General features: G+C 45.7%; 1 protein-coding gene across 1 annotated transcript; it reads right to left on the bottom strand.

Moving 5' to 3' along the window:
* Nucleotides 1-16,546: 16,546 nt before the first annotated feature.
* Nucleotides 16,547-22,007, bottom strand: LOC127343163 (protein trichome birefringence-like 38). The gene is made up of 5 exons (XM_051369279.2): nucleotides 21,617-22,007; nucleotides 21,364-21,535; nucleotides 17,334-17,506; nucleotides 17,105-17,263; nucleotides 16,547-17,025 (listed from the first exon to the last, which is right to left on the bottom strand). Exons 1-5 carry the CDS (start codon nucleotides 21,970-21,972, stop codon nucleotides 16,734-16,736), a joined length of 1,152 nt encoding a protein of 383 aa, XP_051225239.1. The 5' UTR covers nucleotides 21,973-22,007; the 3' UTR covers nucleotides 16,547-16,733.
* Nucleotides 22,008-23,860: the final 1,853 nt, after the last annotated feature.

The raw sequence follows: 23,860 nt of genomic DNA, 5'->3' as shown, positions 1-23,860 counted from the left end.
CCGCCGGAGTTCTCCACCGCCACCGACACCACGCCGTCGTGCTGTCAGATTCAAGAGGAGCTACTACTTCCGCTGCCCGCTGGAACGGGAGGTGGACGTCGTCTTCATCAACAACCGAACGTGTGACCGAGTACGGAGGTGCTGCCCGTTCGTGGCGCCGGTGATCAAGATCTTCTACGCGCTTTTGCAAGCGGCAAGTGAACATCTACCGCAGCAACAAGAGTCTCATCTTGTAGGCTTTGGAATCTCTTCAAGGGTGAGACTCGATAAACCCCTCGTTGCTACCGTCTTCTAGATTGCATCTTGGCCTGGATTGCGTGTTCGCGGTAGGAAATTTTTTGTTTTCTATGCAACGTTATCCTACAGTGGTATCAGAGCCGTGTCTATGCATAGATGGTTGCACGAGTAGAACACAATGGTTTTGTGGGCGTTGATGCTTTTGTTATCTTTAGTTTGAGTACTTTGCATCTTTGTGGCATAGTGGGATGAAGCGGCTCGAGCTAACTTTACATGACCGCGTTCATGAGATTTGCTCCACGCTCGACATGCAACTTGTATTGCATAAGTGGCTTTGCGGGTGTCTGTCTCTCCTACTATAGTGAAGATTCAATTTACTCTTCTATTGACAACACTAGTATCACCGTTGTGGTTCATGTTCATAGGTAGATTGGATCTTACTCGAAAACCCTAAACCACGTAAAATATGCAAACCAAATTAGAGAACGTCTAACTTGTTTTTGCAGGGTTTGGTGATGTGATATGGCCATAATGTGATGATGACTATGTATGAGATGATCATTATTGTATTGTGGCAACCGGCAGGAGCCTTATGGTTGTCTTTAAATTTCATGTTGAGTAGTATTTCAAAGTAGTTGTAATAGTTGCTACATGGAGGACAATCATGAAGACGGCGCCATTGACCTTGGTGCTTCGCCGACGATGATGGAGATCATGCCCGTTGTTGATGGAGATCATGTCCGTGCTTTGGAGATGAAGATCAAAGGCGCAAAGACAAAAGGGCCATATCATATCACATATGAACTGCATGTGATGTTAATCCTTTTATGCATCTTATTTTTCTTAGATCGCGACGGTAGCATTATAAGATGATCCCTCTCACTAAAATATCAAGATAATAAAGTGTTCATCCTTAGTAGCACCGTTGCCAAGACTTGTCGTTTCGAAGCATCTCGTGATGATCGGGTGTGATAGATTCAACAAGTGCATACAACGGGTGTAAGCCAGTTTTGCACATGCGGATACTAAGGTGGCCTTGATGAGCCTAGCATGTACATACATGGTCTCAGAACACGTGATACCGAAAGGTAGAGCATGAATCATATGATTGATATGATGAACACTTTGAGTGTTCGCCATTGAAGTTACATCTTGTCTCGTGATGATCGGACTTGGTGTGGTGGATTTGGTTCGTGTGATCACTAAGACAATGCGAGGGATATTGTTTTGAGTGGGAGTTCACCTAGTTTTTAATTATGTTGAATTAAAATTTGAACTCAATTTGTCATAAACATTAGTCTAAACTATTGCAAATATGTTGTAGATATGGCGTCCTCAATCAATTTTAACCAGTTCCTAGAGAAAGAAAAGCTTAAGAGAAACGGTAGCAACTTCACCGACTGGTTCCGTCATGTGAGGATCTTCCTCAATGGCGGAAATCTGCAATATGTGCTTGATGCACCGCTAGGTGACCCTCCTGCAGAAACTGAAACCGATGAAGTAAAGAATGTTTACGCAACTCGGAAAACTCGGTACTCTCAAGTTCAGTGTGCCATCCTATGCAGTCTGGAAGCCGATCTTCAAAAACGTTTTGAGCACCACGATCCACATGAGTTAATCAATGAGTTGAAGAGTATCTTTGAAACTCATGCGGCCGTGGAATGCTATGAAGCATCGAAACACTTCTTCAGCTGCATGATGGAAGAAGGCAGCTCCGTTAGTGAGCACATGCTCGCCATGACCGGGCATGCGAAGAAACTCAGTGACTTGGGAATAGTGATTCCTAACCGACTGGGGATTAATCGTGTCCTTCAATCACTGCCACCTAGTTACAAGAACTTTGTGATGAACTACAATATGCAGAACATGAACAAAGAGTTACCTGAACTCTTCTCCATGCTGAAATCTGCTGAGATTGAGATCAAGAAAGAGCACCAAGTGTTGATGGTCAACAAGACCACCAGTTTCAAGAAACAGGGCAAGTCTAAGGGAAAATTCAAGAAGGGTGGCAAGAAAGCTGCCACGCCTCCTGTGAAACCTAAGACTGGCCCTAAGCCCGATGCCGAGTGTTATTACCGCAAGGAGAAGGGACAACTGCAAGCGTAATTGCTCCAAGTATTTGGCGGATCTAAAGAGCGGCCTTGTCAAGAAGAAGAAAGAAGGTATATCTGATATACATGTTATAGATGTTTATCTTACTGGTTCTCGTACTAGTACCTGGGTATTTGATACTGGTTCGGTTGCTCATATTTGTAACTCGAAACAGGAACTAAAGAATAAATGAAGACTACTAAAGGATGAAGTGACCATGCGCGTTGGAAATGGATCCAAAGTCGATGTGATCGCTGTCGGCACACTTCCTCTACATCTACCTTCGGGATTAGTTTTAAGCCTCAATAATTGTTATTTTGTACCCACATTGAGCATGAACATTATATCTGGATCTTGTTTAATGCAATACGGTTATTCATTCAAGTCTGAGAATAATGGTTGTTCTATTTTTATGAATAATATCTTTTATGGTCGAGCACCTGAAAAGAATGGCTTATTTCTGTTAGATCTCGATAGTAGTGATACACATATACATAACATTGATGCTAAACGAATTAAATTAAATGATAATTCTACTTATATGTGGCACTGTCGTCTTGGTCATATTGGAGTGAAACGCATGAAGAAACTCCATACCGATGGATTACTTGAATCACTTGACTTTGAGTCACTTGATAGATGCGAAGCATGTCTGATGGGAAAAATGACTAAGACTCCATTCTCTGGTATTATGGAGCGAGCTACTGACTTATTGGAAATCATACATACCGATGTGTGCGGACCAATGAGTGTAGCATCGCGCGGTGGTTATCGTTATGTTCTAACCTTCACAGATGATCTGAGTAGATATGGGTATATCTATTTCATGAAACATAAATCCGAAACTTTTGAGAAGTTTAAGGAATTCCAAAGTGAAGTAGAAAATCAACGTAACAAGAAGATTAAATTTCTACGATCTGATCGCGGAGGTGAATATCTGAGTTATGAGTTTGGCATGCATTTAAAGAAATGCGGAATACTTTCACAATTGACACCGCCGGGAACACCACAACGAAACGGTGTGTCCGAACGTCATAATCGAACTCTCTTAGATATGGTTCGTTCTATGATGTCTCTTACTGATTTGCCGTTATCATTTTGGAGTTATGCATTAGAGACAGCCGCATTCACTTTAAATAGAGCACCATCAAAATCCGTTGAAACGACACCGTATGAATTATGGTTTAATAAGAAACCTAAGCTGTCGTTCCTGAAAGTTTGGGGTTGCGAAGCCTATGTAAAAAAGTTACAACTGGACAAGCTAGAACCCAAAGCGGAGAAATGCGTCTTCATAGGATACCCTAAGGAAACTATAGGGTACACTTTCTATCACAGATCCGAAGGCAAGATCTTTGTTGCTAAGAACGGAACCTTTCTTGAGAAAGAATTTCTCACTAAAGAAGTGACTGGAAGAAAAGTAGAACTCGATGAGATTGATGAATCTATACTCATTGATCAGAGTAGCGCAGTGCCGGAAGTTGTACCTGTACCGCCTACACCGACAACAGAGGAAGCTAATGATAATGATCATGAAACTTCGAAAGAGGAAACTACTGAACCTCGCAGATCGACAAGGGAACGTGCCACTCCTGATTGGTATGATCCTTGTCTAAATGTCATGATTGTGGATAACAATGATGAAGACCCTGCGACGTATGAAGAAGCGATGATGAGCCCAGATTCCAACAAATGGCAAGAAGCCATGAAATCCGAAATGGGATCCATGTATGATAACAAAGTATGGACTTTGGTAGACTTACCTGATAGCCGAAAGGCTGTCGAGAATAAATGGATCTTCAAGAGAAAAACAGATGCTGATGGTAATATTACTGTCTATAAAGCTCGACTTGTCGCAAAGGGTTTCCGACAAATTCAAGGTGTTGACTACGATGAGACTTTCTCACCTGTAGCGAAGCTAAAATCTGTAAGGATTTTGTTAGCAATAGCTGCATTTTTCGATTATGAGATTCGGCAGATGGATGTCAAAACGGCGTTCCTTAATGGAGACATTGAGGAAGAGTTGTATATGGTACAACCCAAAGGTTTTGTCGATCCTAAAAATGCTGACAAAGTATGCAAACTTCAGCGTTCAATCTATGGACTGAAGCAAGCATCGAGAAGTTGGAACCGATGTTTTGATAAGGTGATCAAAAACTTCGGGTTTATACAGTGTCATGGAGAGGCCTGTATTTACAAGAAAGTGAGTGGGAGCTCTGTAGCATTCCTGATATTATATATAGATGACATATTATTGATTGGGAATGATATAGAACTATTAAGCAGTGTAAAGGGTTATTTGAATAATAGTTTTTCAATGAAAGACCTTGGTGAAGCATCATATATATTAGGCATCAAGATTTATAGAGATAGATCAAGACGTCTAATAGGGCTATCAGAGAGTACATATCTGGACAAGATTCTAAAGAAGTTTAGAATGGACGAAAGTAAGAAAGGATTCTTACCTATGTTACCAGGCAAGGTCTTGAGTAAGACTCAAGGTCCGGCTACGGCAGAAGAAAGAGAAAGGATGAGTCAGATCCCCTATGCCTCGGTAGTAGGCTCTATCATGTATGCCATGCTATGTACAAGACCGGATATAGCGCATGCTGTTAGTTTGACTAGCAGATATCAAAGTGATCCAGGAATGGAACACTGGACAGCGGTCAAGAATATCCTGAAGTACTTGAAAAGAACTAAGGATATGTTTCTTTGTTTTGGAGGTGACCAAAAGCTCGTTGTAACAAGTTACACCGATGCAAGTTGGAACACTGATCCTGATGACTCTAAGTCACAGTCTGGGTACGTGTTTATATTGAATGGTGCTGCAGTAAGCTGGGCAAGCTCGAAGCAGTGCACGGTGGCTAAATCCTCAACAGAATCAGAGTACATAGCGGATTCAGAGGCTTCATCAGAAGCGGTATGGATGAAGAGGTTCATTATAGAGCTCGGTGTGGTTCCTAGTGCATTGGACCCACTAGTCATCTACTGTGACAACATGGGTGCCATCGCCAATGCACAAGAACCAAGGTCACACAAGAGGCTGAAGCATATCAAGCTGCGTTATCATTCGATTCGCGAGTACATCGAAGATGGAGAAGTAAAGATTTGCAAAGTACACACTGATCTGAATGTAGCAGATCCGTTGACTAAAGCTCTCCCTAGGGCAAAGCATGACCAACACCAGAATGCCATGGGTGTTAGGTACCTTACAATGTAATCTAGATTATTGACTCTAGTGCAAGTGGGAGCTGAAGGAGATATGCCCAAGAGGCAATAATAAAAGTGGTTATTATATATCTTTATGTTTATGATAAATGTTTATATGTCATGCTATAATTGTATTAACCGAAACATTAGTACATGTGTGATATGTAAACAACAAAGAGTCCCTAGTATACCTCTTAACTAGCTTGCTGATTAATGGATGATTAGTTTCATAATCATGATCATTGGATGTTATTAATAACAAGGTTATGTCATTATATGAATGATGTAATGGACACACCCAATTAAGCGTAGCATAAGATCACGTCATTAAGTTATTTGCTATAAGCTTACAATACATAGTTACCTAGTCCTTATGACCATGAGATCATGTAAATCACTTATACCGGAAAGGTACTTTGATTACACCAAACGCCACTGCGTAAATGGGTGGTTATAAAGGTGGGATTAAGTATCCGGAAAGTATGAGTTGAGGCATATGGATCAACAGTGGGATTTGTCCATCCTGATGACGGATAGATATACTCTGGGCCCTCTCGGTGGAATGTCATCTAATGTCTTGCAAGCATATGAATAAGTTCATAAGAGACCACATACCACAAGATTTAGTAAAGAGTACTTGTCAGGAGACGAGGTTGAACAAGGTATAGAGTGATACCGATGATCAAACCTCGGACAAGTAAAATATCGCGTGACAAAGGGAATTGGTATCGTATGTGAATGGTTCATTCGATCACTAAAGTCATCGTTGAATATGTGGGAGCTATTATGGATCTCCAGATCCCGCTATTAGTTATTGGTCGGAGTAAGTACTCAACCATGTCCGCATAGTTCGCGAACCGTAGGGTGACACACTTAAAGTTGGATGTTGAAATGGTAGAACTTGAATATGGAATGGAGTTTGATACGTCTCCGACGTATCGATAATTTCTTATGTTCCATGCCACATTATTGATGATATCTACATGTTTTATACACATTATATGTCGTATTTATGCATTTTCCGGCACTAACCTATTAACGAGATGCCGAAGAGCCAGTTGTTGTTTTCTGCTGTTTTTGGTTTCAGAAATCCTAGTAAGGAAATATTCTCGGAATTGGACGAAATCAACGCCCAGGGTCCTATTTTTGCACGAAGCTTCCAGAAGACCGAGGGATAGACGAAGTGGGGCCACGAGGTGGCCAGACACCAGGGCGGCGCGGCCTGGCCCCTGGCCGCGTGGCCCTGTGGTGTGGGCCCCTCGTGATGCCCCTTGACCTACCTCTTCGCCTACTTAAAGCCTCCGTGATGAAACCCCCAGTACCGAGAGCCACGATACGGAAAACCTTACTGAGACGCAGCCGCCGCCAATCCCATCTCGGGGGATTCTGGAGATCGCCTCCGGCACCCTGCCGGAGAGGGGATTCATCTCCCGGAGGACTCTTCATCGCCATGATCGCCTCCGGAGTGATGAGTGAGTAGTTCACCCCTGGACTATGGGTCCATAGCAGTAGCTAGATGGTCGTCTTCTCCTTATGTGCTTCATTGTTGGATCTTGTGAGCTGCCTAACATGATCAAGATCATCTATCTGTAATGCTATATGTTGTGTTTGTCGGGATCCGATGGATAGAGAATACTATGTTATGTTAATTATCAATCTATTACCTATGTGTTGTTTATGATCTTGCATGCTCTCCGTTATTAGTAGAGGCTCTGGCCAAGTTTTTACTCTTAACTCCAAGAGGGAGTATTTATGCTCGATAGTGGGTTCATGCCTCCATTAAATGCGGGACAAGTGATGAAAGTTCTAAGGTTGTGGATGTGCTGTTGCCACTAGGGATAAAACATTGATGCTATGTCCGAGGATGTAGTTATTGATTACATTACGCACCATACTTAATGCAATTGTCTGTTGTTTTGCAACTTAATACTGGAAGGGGTTCGGATGATAACCTTAAGGTGGACTTTTTAGGCATAGATGCATGCTGGATAGCGGTCTATGTACTTTGTCGTAATGCCCAATTAAATCTCACAATACTTATCATATCATGTATGTGCATTGTTATGCCCTCTCTATTTGTCAATTGCCTGACTGTAATTTGTTCACCCAACATGCTATTTATCTTATGGGAGAGACACCTCTAGTGAACTGTGGACCCCGGTCCTATTCTTTACATCGCATACAATCTACTGCAATTGTTCTTTACTGTTCTTCGCAAACAATCATCTTCCACACAATATGGTTAATCCTTTGTTACAGCAAGCCGGTGAGATTGACAACCTCACTGTTTCGTTGGGGCAAAGTACTTTGGTTATGTTGTGCAGGTTCCACGTTGGCGCCGGAATCCCTGGTGTTGCGCCGCATTACATTCCGCCACCATCAACCTTCAACGTGCTTCTTGGCTCCTCCTGGTTCGATAAACCTTGGTTTCTTTCTGAGGGAAAACTTGCTACTGTCTGCATCACACCTTCCTCTTGGGGTTCCCAACGGACGTGTGTCAACTGCACGCATCAAGCTAAATTTCTGGCGCCGTTGCCGGGGAGATCAAGACACGCTGCAAGGGGAGTCTCCACAATCCAATCTCTTTACTTTGTTTTTGTCTTGCTTTATTTACTACTTTGTTTGCTGCACTTAAACAAAACACAAAAAAATTAGTTGCTAGCTTTACTTTATTTACTGTCTTGCACTCTATATCAAAAACACAAAAAAATTAGTTACTTATATTTGCTTTACTTATTTCAACATGTTTCCTTTTAATTTTACCGTAAAAGACATACCGGTAGGACGTAGGTCTATAGTTGGGAGAAATAATATAGAAGAATTTTTCAATCATGTTAGTACCGTTGAAGATTTTGAAGACAGACACTTGGTAGAACTTGCTCCTACTTATGAAATTGCTGCTGCTGCTTTAGTTCGCATGTCGGAAACTAAATTTGTTAATCTCAATCCTATAATCCAACACATGTTTCTTACACTCGGTGATATGGAAGAAGGGGAAAAGAAAGATTTTGTTTTAGAAACCCTTCTTAGAGAATTTGGTAGTATAGCAAGAGAGGCTAGAAAGGTCTTTATTAAATATAAGATGCTTGGTTCTTATACCAACTTTGTTAGTATCCTTGAAAAGATGGACATGGAGAGAGTAAGGTACACTAATAATATTAATGATGGTGGGGAGATCAAAGCACCAATACCATGTAAGCTCCTAGCGATGAATGAAGCGCTAGAAAATAACTATGCTTGGCTTGTTCCTGAAAATTTGTTTGATGAGAGTAGCAAGCCCAAGACTAATGAAAAGGGAGCCGCTGAAACTTATGTATCCAATATACTATGCATGGTTGAGAAAACTCCAAACCCCGCTGAAGATGCATCATCTTTCGACAACACTTGATATACACTTTCTGCGCCTAGCTGAAAGGCGTTAAAGAAAAGCGCTTATGGGAGACAACCCATGTTTTTACTACAGTATTTTTGTTTTATATTTGAGTCTTGGAAGTTGTTTACTACTGTAGCAACCTCTCCTTATCTTAGTTTTGTGCTTTGTTGTGCCAAGTAAAGTCTTTGATAGTAAGGTTCATACTAGATTTGGATTACTGCGCAGTTACAGATTTCTTTGATGTCACGAATTTCGACCTGCCTCTCTGTAGGTAGCTCAGAAAAATATGCCAATTTACGTGCGTGATCCTCAGATATGTACGCAACTTTCATTCAATTTGAGCATTTTCATTTGAGCAAGTCTGGTGCCATTTTAAAATTCGTCTTTACGAACTGTTCTGTTTTGACAGATTCTGCCTTTTATTTCGCATTGCCTCTTTTGCTATGTTGGATGAATTTCTTTGATCCATTAATGTCCAGTAGCTTTATGCAATGTCCAGAAGTGTTAAGAATGATTATGTCACCTCTGAACATGTTAATTTTTATTGTGCACTAACCCTCTAATGAGTTGTTTCGAGTTTGGTGTGGAGGAAGTTTTCAAGGATCAAGAGAGGGAAATGATGCAATATGATCAAGAGGAGTGAAAGCTCTAAGCTTGGGGATGCCCCGGTGGTTCACCCCTGCATATTTTAAGAAGACTCAAGCGTCTAAGCTTGGGGATGCCCAAGGCATCCCCTTCTTCATCGACAACATCATCAGGTTCCTCCCCTGAAACTATATTTTTATTCAGTCACATCTTATGTGCTTTGCTTGGAGCGTCGGTTTGTTTTTGTTTTTGTTTTTTTGTTTGAATAAAATGGATCCTAGCATTCATTGTGTGGGAGAGAGACACGCTCCGCTGTTGCATATGGACAAATATGTCCTTAGGCTTTACTCATAGTATTCATGGCGAAGGTTGAATCTTCTTCGTTAAATTGTTATATGGTTGGAATTGGGAAATGCTACATGTAGTAATTCTAAAATGTCTTGAATAATTTGATACTTGGCAATTGTTGTGCTCATGTTTAAGCTCTTGCATCATATACTTTGCACCCATTAATGAAGAAATACATAGAGCTTGCTAAATTTGGTTTGCATATTTGGTCTCTCTAAAGTCTAGATAATTTCTAGTATTGAGTTTTGAACAACAAGGAAGACGGTGTAGAGTCTTATAATGTTTACAATATGTCTTTTATGTTAGTTTTGTTGCACCGGTTCATCCTTGTGTTTGTTTCAAATAAACCTTGCTAGCCTAAACCTTGTATCGAGAGGGAATACTTCTCATGCATCCAAAATCCTTGAGCCAACCACTATGCCATTTGTGTCCACCATACCTACCTACTACATGGTATTTCTCCGCCATTCCAAAGTAAATTGCTTGAGTGCTACCTTTAAATTTCCATCATTCGCCTTGCAATATATAGCTCATGGGACAAAATAGCCTTAAAAAATATTGTGGTATTGAATATGTACTTATGCACTTTATCTCTTATTAAGTTGCTTGTTGTGCGATAACCATGTTCCTGGGGATGCCATCAACTCTTTGTTGAATATCATGTGAGTTGCTATGCATGTCCGTCTTGTCTGAAGTAAGGGAGATCTACCACTTAATGGTTAGAGCATGCATATTGTTAGAGAAGAACATTGGGCCGCTAACTAAAGCCATGAATCATGGTGGAAGTTTTAGTCTTGGACATATATCCTCAATCTCATATGAGAACACTAATTGTTGCCACATGCTTATGCATTAAAGAGGAGTCCATTATCTGTTGTCCATGTTGTCCCGGTATGGATGTCTAAGTTGAGAATAATCAAAAGCGAGAAATCCAAAATGCGAGCTTTCTCCTTAGACCTTTCTACAGGCGGCATGGAGGTACCCCTTTGTGACACTTGGTTAAAACATGTGTATTGCGATGATCCGGTAGTCCAAGCTAATTAGGACAAGGTGCGGGCACTATTAGTACACTATGCATGAGGCTTGCAACTTGTAAGATATAATTTACATAACTCATATGCTTTATTACTACCGTTGACAAAATTCTTTCATGTTTTCAAAATAAAAGCTCTAGCACAAATATAGCAATCGATGCTTTCCTCTTTGAAGGACCTTTCTTTTACTTTTATGTTGAGTCAGTTCACCTATTTCTCTCCACCTCAAGAAGCAAACACTTGTGTGAACTGTGCATTGATTCCTACATACTTGCATATTGCACTTGTTATATTACTCTATGTTGACAATATCCATGAGATATACATGTTATAAGTTGAAAGCAACCGCTGAAACTTAATCTTCCTTTGTGTTGCTTCAATACCTTTACTTTGATTTATTGCTTTATGAGTTAACTCTTATGCAAGACTTATTGATGCTTGTCTTGAAGTACCATTCATGAAAAGTCTTTGCTTTATGATTCATTTGTTTACTCATGTCATTACCATTGTTTTGATCGCTGCATTCATTACATATGCTTACAATAGTATGATCAAGGTTATGATGGCATGTCACTCCAGAAATTATCTTTGTTATCGTTTACCTGCTCGGGACGAGCAGGAACTAAGCTTGGGGATGCTGATACGTCTCCGACGTATCGATAATTTCTTATGTTCCATGCCACATTATTGATGATATCTACATGTTTTATACACATTATATGTCGTATTTATGCATTTTCCGGTACTAACCTATTAACGAGATGCCGAAGAGCCAGTTGCTGTTTTCTGCTGTTTTTGGTTTCAGAAATCCTAGTAAGGAAATATTCTCGGAATTGGACGAAATCAATGCCCAGGGTCTTATTTTTGCACGAAGCTTCCAGAAGACCGAGGGATAGGCGAAGTGGGGCCACGAGGTGGCCAGACACCAGGGCGGCGAGGCCTGGCCCCTGGCCGCGCGGCCCTGTGGTGTGGGCCCCTCGTGACGCCCCTTGACCTACCTCTTCGCCTACTTAAAGCCTCCGTGACGAAACCCCCAGTACCGAGAGCCACGATACGGAAAACCTTACTGAGACGCCGCCGCCGCCAATCCCATCTCGGGGGATTCTGGAGATCGCCTCCGGCACCCTGCCGGAGAGGGGATTCATCTCCCGGAGGACTCTTCATCGCCATGATCGCCTCCGGAGTGATGAGTGAGTAGTTCACCCCTGGACTATGGGTCCATAGCAGTAGCTAGATGGTCGTCTTCTCCTTATGTGCTTCATTGTTGGATCTTGTGAGCTGCCTAACATGATCAAGATCATCTATCTGTAATGCTATATGTTGTGTTTGTCGGGATCCGATGGATAGAGAATACTATGTTATGTTAATTATCAATCTATTACCTATGTGTTGTTTATGATCTTGCATGCTCTCCGTTATTAGTAGAGGCTCTGGCCAAGTTTTTACTCTTAACTCCAAGAGGGAGTATTTATGCTCGATAGTGGGTTCATGCCTCCATTAAATCTGGGACAGTGACAGAAAGTTCTAAGGTTGTGGATGTGATGTTGCCACTAGGGATAAAACATTGATGCTATGTCCGAGGATGTAGTTATTGATTACATTACGCACCATACTTAATGCAATTGTCTGTTATTTTGCAACTTAATACTGGAAGGGGTTCGGATGATAACCTGAAGGTGGACTTTTTAGGCATAGATGCATGCTGGATAGCGGTCTATGTACTTTGTCGTAATGCCCAATTAAATCTCACAATACTTATCATATCATGTATGTGCATTGTTATGCCCTCTCTATTTGTCAATTGCCTGACTGTAATTTGTTCACCCAACATGCTATTTATCTTATGGGAGAGACACCTCTAGTGAACTGTGGACCCCGGTCCTATTCTTTACATCGCATACAATCTACTGCAATTGTTCTTTACTGTTCTTCGCAAACAATCATCTTCCACACAATACGGTTAATCCTTTGTTACAGCAAGCCGGTGAGATTGACAACCTCACTGTTTCGTTGGGGCAAAGTACTTTGGTTGTGTTGTGCAGGTTCCACGTTGGCGCAGGAATCCCTGGTGTTGCGCCGCATTACATTCCGCCACCATCAACCTTCAACGTGCTTCTTGGCTCCTCCTGGTTCGATAAACCTTGGTTTCTTTCTGAGGGAAAACTTGCTACTGTCTGCATCACACCTTCCTCTTGGGGTTCCCAACGGACGTGTGTCAACTGCACGCATCAGAGTTCGAATATTTGTTCGGAGTCCCGGATGAGATCCCGGACATCACGAGGAGTTCCGGAATGGTCCGGAGAATAAGATTCATATATAGGATGTCATTTTATGTGATTTAAAATGATGCGGAAGGTTCTATGGAAGGTTCTAGAAGGTTCTAGAAAAGTCCGGAATAAACCACCAAGGAAGGTGGAGTCCCGGACTCCACCTCCATGGCCGGCCAACCCTAGAGGGGGAGGAGTCCCAAGTGGACTCCCCCAAAGGGGGCCGGCCACCCCCTCCATGGAAGGTGGAACTCCCACCTCTAGTGGGAGTCCTAGCTTGGGTAGGTTTTCCTATCATATGGAAGGTTTTGGGTTCGGGTCTTATTCGGAGACTTGTAGTCCAACCCTTGGGGCTTCCACCTATATAATGAGGGACAAGGGGAGGGGGCCGGCCACCTCAAGACCGCCACCTGGCCGCACCCCCCAAGTGGCCGGCCACCCCCTCCCAAACCCTAGCCACCCCCCTCTCCTCCATAGCTCCCGCGTGCTTTAGCGAAGCTCCACCGGAGTTCTCCACCGCCACCGACACCACGCCGTCGTGCTGTCGGATTCAAGAGGAGCTACTACTTCCGCTGCCCGCTGGAACGGGAGGTGGACGTCGTCTTCATCAACAACCGAACGTGTGACCGAGTACGAAGGTGCTGCCCGTTCGTGGCGCCGGTGATCAAGATCTTCTACGCGCTTTTGCAAGCGGCAAGTGAACGTCTACCGCAGCAACAAGAGTCTCATCTTGTAGGCTTTGGAATCTCTTCAAGGGTGAAACTCGATAAACCCCTCGTTGCTACCGTCTTCTAGATTGCATCTTGGCTTGGATTGCGTGTTCGCGGTAGGAAAATTTTTGTTTTCTATGCAACGTTATCCTACAGTTTCGCGACGGAGGCTTTAAGTAGGCGGAAGGGCAGGTCAGGGGGCCACACGAGAGCCCCACACAACAGGCCGGCGCGGCCAAGGCCCAGGCCGCTCCGCCCTAGCGTGTGGCCGCCTCGTGGCCCCACTTCTTATCCTCTTCGGTCTTCTGGAAGCTTCGTGTGAAAATAGGACCCTGGGCGTTGATTTCGTCCAATTCCGAGAATATTTCCTTACTAGGATTTCTGAAACCAAAAACAGCAGAAAACAGCAACTGGCTCTTCGGCATCTCGTCAATAGGTTAGTGCCGTAAAATGCGTAATAACGACATATAATGTATATAAAACATGTGAGTATCATCATAAAAGTAGCATGGAACATAAGAAATTATAGATACTTTTGGGACGTATCACAAGACACTCTCGATGCTATCAACTCATTACTATTGGCCGAAGATGAAGCGAGATGTGGAGCGCCTATGCAACCGTTGCACTACATGCCTACAAGCTAAGTCCACCACCAACCCTTATGGTCTTTACACACCTTTGCCTATTCCATATGCACCATGGTCGGATATAAGCATGGACTTTGTACTAGGCTTACCACGAACAAAACTTGGGCATGATTCGATCTTTGTGGTAGTGGATAGGTTCTCTAAAATGGCTCATTTCATACCATGCCATAAGACCGATGATGCTTCACACATTGCTTCGTTGTTTTTCAGGGAAGTTGTTCGCCTACACGGAATACCGGCAAGCATTGTGTCGGATCGAGACGTCAAGTTTATGAGTTATCTATGGAAGTCGCTCATGGCAAAGTTTGGAGTGAATCTCTTGTTCTCATCGTCTTCGCACCCGCAAACGGACGGACAAACGGAAGTGGTCAATCGAAGCCTCTCAACTCTTCTACACAGACTAGTGAAGAAAATTTTGAAGTCATGGGAAGAGTGCCTACCCCACGCGGAGTTCGCCTACAATCGAGCCAAGCACTCCACAACATCACGGAGTCCGTTCATGTTCGTTGACGGCTTCGACCCTCCCACGGTACTCGACCTCCTCCCACTACCTCTTCATGAGAGGACGAACATGGACTTCAACAAGCGCACCACCGCCATGAAGAAACTACATGAAGGCACAAGAGCAACCATACAAGAGCATGTGCTTCGCCAAGCTACCCGCCTCAACGCCAACAAGAAGGAACGAGTATTTGAAGAAGGAGACCTTATTTGGATTCACCTTAGGAAAGAAAGGTTCCCTCATGAACGCAACTCCAAGCTAAAGCCAAGAGGAGATGGGGCCTTCAAGGTCCTCAAGCGCATCAACAACAACGCCTACGTCATCGACATGCCAACCTCCAAGTACTTAGTGAGCAACACTTTCAACATCTTGGATCTCTCACCCTATCATGGAGATGAGGACGAACAAGAGTCGAGGACGACTCTCTCCCAAGGGGGGAGTTGATGTAGACCCGCCTAAGGACGACACTACACCAAGACCAACTAGTCCCCCAAGTAGACCAATGACTCGAGCCCGAGTGAAAGCCCTACATGAAAGGTGAACTCAATCCTCTCGACGCTCAACCTTGGAACTACTTTGGATGGAATGCTACCTCATGCCAATGTACTTTGTGTCATCAGGTACGAGCCTCGAGAAGAGTACATCATGGGAGGCCCAACTACGGACAAGGAAGGAGAGGAAGAAGCACTTCAGCTGAAGGCCACCACCTAGGACCGGCATTGCCGGCCTCGACACTCCCAAGATCGTCGGCCTCTAATCCAAGATCGCCGGCCACCCGGCATCGCGGCCCCAAACCGTCGGCACTGCCGCCCAAGCATCCTGATGACGCTACAACAGGCCTGACTGGCACTGCCGCTGGGATCACCCCGGCACTGTCGGCCCCACCCGAGTTGACTTCATCTCAGCCGTCTATTTATCATCTATGGACCTGGATACTTTATTGTAATGCCCATTTTACCCCTGTACGAATCTGGACCTATAAGTACTTCTTTCCCCACCTCAATTAGGGTTTAGACAAGATTTGGCTTAAACTACTTTGAGTTTTGTCTCCCTAGAACTATGTTCTTTGTATCAAGGCACACTTGAGAGATTTCTACTCTTCATGGATGATTCAAGGCTTCTACCTCTTTCATCCAAGTTCTAGTTGGATCTCCATCACCAATCTCTCACTTCTTAGATTCTACCCAAGGGTCTCTCTAAGAAGTGGTTCTATTGGCTTGGTCTAACCTACCATGGGAGCAAATTTGGTTTGTGTTGGGTTGTGTGTTTTGATTTGTATTTGTGTGTTCTTCCCCTTTTCCATCTCTCCTATCCACTCAGTTGGTCAAATTCGTGAGATGTGGGCACATCCTAACCCTTAGGCCTCATCATCAACTATGGCTAGCCTTATGGTTTGAGAGGTCTACTAGAGTTGCTCTAGCTTAAGCACTGAGCGCAACTCCAAGGTTCCTGTCCCTCTTTTCCGCCGAAGTGGGAAGCACAAAAGATGTCATGTCTGCCGAATTTTGGGGTGGGTGCGGTAAGATCGTCAAGCTACCCGAGGAAAACTCAAAAGTATTTCTCTGCTTTGATTGATTACCTTTCGTTCTGATGTTTGAACACCAGCTGAACCGCCAATTTACATACCCCCACATACAAAACAATTGAAGCTACTGCGAGAGAGCAGCATCAAATTAAACTGCGTTGCAACAAACAATGGAGTCATCACGCGCGCGCCTCTTTCTTTTCTCTATGCAAGGAGAGACGCGTAGAGTATCTGGTTCCAGGTGTCGGGCAGTCCGGCGAGGCACCAGTGGCTGCAGTCATTGCCGGGGTGTCCGCCGCTGTATGCGGACGGGTGCGCGTCCCTCCTGAGCTGCGACAGCAGCGTGATGTCGAGCAGGAAGACCGGCTTGGACATGCCGCCGAGCGCGCTCCTGACCGCGCCCTGCGCCGGCAGCGGCCCGCCTGGGTACGCCGGCCCGGCGATCGGCTGCGTCTGCTTCGCGCAGCTCCTGGAGCTCTCCCCCCAGTCAGCTCCGCTGCGATTTTCCAAAGTGTCAGTGTTAAACGTTACTTCACATAGAGAACAGGAGCTGGACTTTCGATCGTTTTGCTTACTTGTAATGGGTTGGAGAGATGCCCTGGAAGTAGACCTTGGTCTTGGAGACGTCCACGTTGGAGTCGACCCACCTGGCCCACGTGGACATCCCCTTGGAGAAGGCGGTGAGCCGGTCCATGTCCTTCATCACCTGGGCTCCATCTTGCACATAGTCCCACCTGGAACATTGAGAGTGAGATGCCTCTGGCTTTCGTGAGGAAAAATGGCAGGGCAAAAGGGTTTTCTTACGGCTGGTCCTTGCCGGTGTGGGTCCACCAATGCCAGGTGTTGAAGATGAGCATGTCGGCGCCGAGCCAGGGGTCGCCGGAGATGGAGTCCAGCTTCAGCACGCGGCCGATGGACTCTTCAACAATGTCCACCAGGTAGGTGCTTCGGTAGTAGACCACCGACAGCCCGTAGTCCTGCAACCACACCGCACTATCAATATGACAATATCAATGCGTATCGATCGGCACCAACTTTCCGCTGGATCGCGCCGTGCATCCTCGTCTCTTCTTCACAACATGAACAAGATCGACACAAGTACGGGTTCTTCACGATGTATGGTCTGCTAGACTGGTACACTGATAATGTGATATACTAGGAGCAGAGCATCGGATCAACTTGCACAAAGCTCCAAATCTGTCGGCGCCCATACGGCGGACGCGGCCATAAAACCGGCAGATACTCTAATAATATCGCCGCCTGTCTGCGCCGTGCGCCGGCGGCAACCTGTGCGTCGCGCTGTCCCGATTCAATAGCGTGAAGTGGCAGGCCGATCTCATAGCCGTAGCCTGTAGCGATGCCTGGGTCAGAACAAACAATGGGCGTAGAGCCGCGGCCTCACTAGCCGCTACTGTAGATAAGTAGTTCATGTCTTGATGAATATTTTACTAGTAGTAAAATCGTTTTTTTCTGATTTGTCAGTTATACTTTACAAGGTATAAACTGCAGGGCACATACTACTTGATTCGACCGCGAAAAGAAGTGAACTTCATTCTTTGGCCTCGGGTACTTTCAAATATGGTTGCCCACTGCCATGTAAAGGACAGACAGCAACTCTACTCTGCAAGCAAGCAACGAATATGCTAGTGTGAGGTTAATTTTGCGGGCGAAACCAACTTGAGGTTTTTTTCGAAATGGGGAAGCTCCTGCTTAAACAAGCTAAGGTTGAGTCTAGATACATCTAAATTTAGATAAATTTGTAACATTCTTTTAATTAGGAAGAGAGTAGTGCAAAAACGAGCGGTTGCGTTGTCCACATCATCTGCAATGGCTGGTTGATGTCTAGTGTCAATAGTGAGTACCAGCCACTGGTGAGTACCAAACTAGACCTTAATGCATTTGGCCATTTGTGCAATCAAACCGCATGGCTAACAACCTACCAGGTAAGTAATAGTATGCCGATGCACTTTGCAAAAATTAAAACCTCCTGTCATTGTACAATAGACGTGCTACTCCAGTATTGTTAAACCGGATAAGGTCAGAAGATTAAGACTTAGTCCTTGTAATAAGGTTTCAGTTCTAGTCCAAATTTTGAAGTAGACAGCACAACCACATCATTAGTTGCATGTCCAAATCTTAGTTGGCTGTCTGCTTATGCAGAGAACATGAAAATTGCATATTTGGCCTTAGCCTGTACCCCTAGTCGCCCCCCGTTGATGCCTACACCGACTGCCGGAGTTGGACTCGTCGCCTCCAAGTTGTACGACGAAATTACTCGAAGGTGAATTTTTTATTTTTGCAATTGAATATTCATAGTGCATGTGTGTGTGTAATTCATCATCGGAGAAGAAATGTGATGACGACGATGAGATTACGGTCTTCTTACCGCTTGAAATGGAGGCAAAGAAAAAGAAACATGACGTTTTTGTGTTTGTTCATCCAAAATTAACCAGGAAGGTGTGAAGGCCACTTCAAGCTTATGGCAAACTACATATGGAGATCATGCTAAATTTAGTGATTATCAATTGGCTATTGCGGAGAATACCACCACCAGGAGCTTCAAACACTTTGTGAAAGCGGCCATTAAAATCTTTGAATCGGATTAACCGGAGCTATCAATGAACAAAACATCGAGAGAATTCTAGCAACGAATAGAGTTGGGGGCTTCTCGATAATGCTTGGATCCATAGTTGTATGTTTTGTAGGTGGAAGTATTGACCATGATCCTACCACCATCCTTAAAACCGTTGCAGACTAGCAACTATGGATTTGGCATGTTTACTTTGTGGCTGGTTCTTGCAATGATATCAATGTGTTGTGCCGCTCACCACCCTTTACAAGGTTAGCTCATGAAGAAGCACCGTGGAGTCTAATTTTACTTGTGGACTGAACTACTGAGCATGGACCATATTTGTGATCAAACCCCCAACTTAACATAATATTTTATTTTACAAGTACTCAAGCAATTGCTAGGAAAGATAATATCGGTGTTGTAATCCTTCTTTTCAACTGTTCGTGGACTGGCTAGATTGTAGGATCAAAAGACTTTATGGATGATCATAACAACAAGTTTAATCATGAACAACATGATCATAGAGAATGACCGTGTCTAAGATGTGGACTATGCCTTATGGGGTATGAGAAGAAGAGTCGGGCCAATGAGGGTGGGTGACGACCATTTTAGAAGATTTCTCCAAGTACACCGCAAGATCGAGGACTAGGGGTCTAATGAACAACTCTCAGATGACTTTGTTGGGGCTCTTGGAAGTTCCGTGGCCAAGATGGTTAATAGTTTCTTCAAGCTGTTTATTATGTCAAACTCTGTGTTGTGATGATGCACTATGCTATGTGTTTGATGATGCCCTAGGATTGCCTTTTTTGAGTTTGAATTGTATAATTATGTACTCCTTTCATTCTTGAATACAAGATCACTATCAAAAATATAATTTTCATGCATAGAAGGTCACTATATTTTATCGAGAATAATTGATTAGATTTCTCTCCCGTACAAATGTACAATAGTGTCGATTAATGTGAAGGTTGCGTACAGACATAGAGTTAGACACCACAAAAATACGAGAACATTCCCACATATTTAATAATGTTTATTCGTTGATTTTGTTTTCTTGGTATCTGAAAAATGAGATAATTTCCTTGTATACAAGTTATAAGTTTTTTGCAATGGTGTGAACTTGTGTATGCTATGATCGCAAATACTCGAATTATCATTATGCGTATGATCATGGAGTGTATATGTAAATACAGTTTTGATTGTTCTCGCCTAGCTGAGAACTAACTTAGTTCTGAGTCAAGTTCTACACTGTCAGATTTACATCGTGATTCGTACAATTCAGATCCAAATTGAGTTACAATTGAGATTTTTTCAGCTGTAGGTAAGGTCGCAACAAGGAAAAATGCATTTAAACCGTTAGATTTACTTCACGATCCATGTTAATGGTGAGTTGAAACATCAGTTACAACTGAGATTCGACAACAACATCTTGCGAAAAACTAAGTCACGCTAAATAATAGGACGACAAAGAAGCTGACAAAAAATCATGTGGCACGGGTTTTGGAGAAGCGGCTAGAGAAAAGTAAGGTTTTCTTTAAAATCTTCTATACTCGTGGTATGCGAGATACTCTGGTTTGACTCTGGTTCAGTGGATCACGGGATGATACAACCAATCACAGGCCACCAAAAGAAAAGAAAAGGTGGAAGGAGATACATTGGCGGGACAGTGACACAGGATGCTCCTCTTCGCTGTCGCCATGGCCCTCGCCCCAACACCCCCACGAGAGCCGCAGCCCACCATTCGATTCCTGCCATCACCAACCCGCGCGCACATGAGCCCAGCGCGCAGTCATGTGATCGAGGTGCGAGTGCTTCGATCTGTGCAAGCTAGTGGGACTGTCACTAGGACGATACGTTGGAGAACCTAATTCTAGCTTCGCGCCGGAGACAAACATGCCGTTCCACCGGAAAGCCAGCGGCGGTGACACCAAAAGGCCAGCACAAAGCAAGCAAGTCCCTTTTTGAAAGGGTGTGCAACGATGGATTATCTTACCCTCGTCGTTGAGGAACAAGTTTTAGCAAACCAGTTTGGCCGATTCATGCCTCCACAAGTTATCACTACCACATCCAGAAATCCAGAATGCTGTGCGCTACAATCTTAGTACTATATCCATCCGTACTGATGTGCATCACCAGAGCGTAAAGAAAATAACTGCGCGGTAGTACTGGTACTTGGTTCTGTGCTGATGCAATGGAAGGAAGGAAGAAAATGGCAAGTGACTGACAGCAAAACCGGGGTGGAATATACGGCGGGGCACGGACCTGGAACGTGACGGAGGAGACGGGGGTGCCCCTGCTGTAGGTGGTCCTGGACGCCGGGGCCGCCGCGTGCAGCATGCACACCAGCGACTCCCACTGGTTCAGGCTGATGGAGTCCCCCACGAACAGTATCTTCTTCCCCCTCCACTTGCTCAGCAGGTCCTGCCCGTTGAACCTGGTGGTGGCCGGCGATGCGTCAGCGAATGCGCCCCGGACAGCTTCTTCTCTAACCAGATTGATCGGGTGTTCGGGTTACCTCGGGAGCTCGCAGGAGGCGGGGCGCCACCGGTACTTGAGGTACAGCTTGTCGGGGCGGCCGTACTTCTGGCAGTCGAACTCCGCCTCCACGAACGGGCACCCCGCCGTGTCGTACAGCGGCGGCGCGTCGTCGAGCACCCAGCTGCCCTGGAACATGTTGCACGACGCCATCCCGCTGCCGGCGTGGCTCCCTCGCGGACCCGGCATGTGCTTGCCATGCCTCGGCTTCGACGGTTTGTGCCGGACCGACATGGTCGCCGTGCTCTCCGCGGCGGCGCACGCTGCCTGCAGAGAGCACGCGAACGCGGCGAGGAGCAAGAGGCGTAGCTTCCGCCGCCGCTGCTCGGCCGCCATTGCTCGGCTCTACAAGTTGGGGCTGCGTGACAGTGCTAGCTAGGCGCTGCTAGCTTAGCTAGCCAGTGAGCTTTATAATTCAGATGGCAGAGTTTTACGCCTTTTATCCGGTCAGCTTTTACGGGTCATATCTCTGCCTAGATTTATCGTCCGTCTCGCTTACAGGTGAGGCTGGCACCGACGACACAGAGATTTTCTGTCAGCACGTTGATGCTCTGTCAAACAGACATGGTGGCACCGGACGCGGACGGGGGTTCCACGGCTACGGTCCATGCTACTGCAAGCCGAGCATCACCAGTTGCATATCTCTGCTCTCGAATCGTGCCCGGATGTATTTACACCATCTCCAGCGTCCCTCAGAGCATCTTCACTCGTTTGACCTCCCCACGCCGAAATTCGGATGAAATAACCGCCGGATTGGACGAAATAAATTCGTGGGGAGAACCATATTTCCAGTCGTCCACCCGGAGTTCGGCGGACAAAGTCGAAATTCAAACCAGTCGTCGTCCCGCTACAAATTCGATCGGCAAAAGGATCAGCCACAGATCGGCGATCGGAGGGAAATTAATCTGAAACAGGGGCGTCGGCGATCCGTGCAGCACGGTGGTCGGCGCCGCCGCGCGGCTGCAGTCGGCGTTGAAGCAGCGGCAGTCGACGTCGTAGATGGTGAGGACGACGAGGTAGGCGCCGGAGAAGACGAAGAACTGGCCGGAGCGGGTCGGAGGATGTTGCTGCGATGTCCCTCGTACCAATTCCTCGTCTCCTCGTCCATCAGTTCCGTGTTGCCGCCACCCATCAGGAACGCCAAATCTGTGTTCCTCTTCTTCGCCACTGCCGTCGTCTTCAGCAGGGCGATCCGGGCGCTTTGGTTGGCGAGCATCTCACTCCACCTGCCGTCGAACTTGGCGCTCATCCCGGCGGCGTGCGTCCTCGCGTCGGCCCAGCACTTGTCGAACGCCGCCTGCATCCACTCGGCGGGATGGCACATCTTTTTGAGATCTTTGAGCTTTTTCTGGCCGAGTTCCGGGCGGCCATCCGACGAGCCTGGCGCCGGAGCGTCGGGGTTGTACTGTTCGGTTTTGCTCTTCGAGAGGCTCGTGCGGGTTTTCGTCCACTTCTCGCACTTCTCGATGCGGGAGTAGACGTTCAGAAACTTGAACGTCAGGCCGGTGTCGTCGTGGTACATGCCGAAAGCCCGGCGCACCTGGGAAAAACTAGGGCGGCGATATGGGTCAGCTCACGGCGATCAGTACATGCAGGGTCGACGGAGGAGGCACGACGTATGCATACCTTGGCTTCAAAGTCTTCGCCGCTCACCGGCACGTTTTTGATCTCCTCCTGTATGACGTGTCATTTGCTGCACGCCGTCGGTATGATCCCCCAATGGGTGGCCATGGCCTTGTCTCCCCGGTTCATGATCGTCTTGTTGAAGTAGGGATCGATGAGCTTGCGCTCGTCGAACACCACCTTCACTCGAAGCCAATACGTGTCGGAGGACTGATTCGCCCCGGTTATGCCGTCCATGGACACGGTCATCCAAGCTTCGGCGAGGCACTCCTCCTCCCTCGGCGTCCATTTGATGCGCGGTTCGGCCGGCGGCGAGTCCTTCTTCCTATTCTTCTTTGCCTTCGGCGGGTTGGCGTCGGTGACCCCGACTTGGGTTGCTTCTTCCTCTTCTTCTTCTTTGACGGCTTGGCTTCCGTCAGCCACATCCTTCACCCAGTCGTTGCGCGCCGCGACAGCTGCCGTCGCCCTCACCTCCTCTTGCGTGAAGAACCACGGGCTCGCAGCGGCGGCCGCGGAGCCGGAGTCGATCATCTCGTTCATCACCTCGTTGTTCGGCGCTGCCACCGCACCGAACAGGAGTGGCCCTCGTCGCAGGGCCGGC

Source organism: Lolium perenne, chromosome 3 (genome assembly GCF_019359855.2).
Source record: "Lolium perenne isolate Kyuss_39 chromosome 3, Kyuss_2.0, whole genome shotgun sequence".
Classification (NCBI taxonomy): Eukaryota; Viridiplantae; Streptophyta; class Magnoliopsida; order Poales; family Poaceae; genus Lolium; species Lolium perenne.
This window is presented reverse-complemented; position numbering and strand designations above follow the sequence as displayed.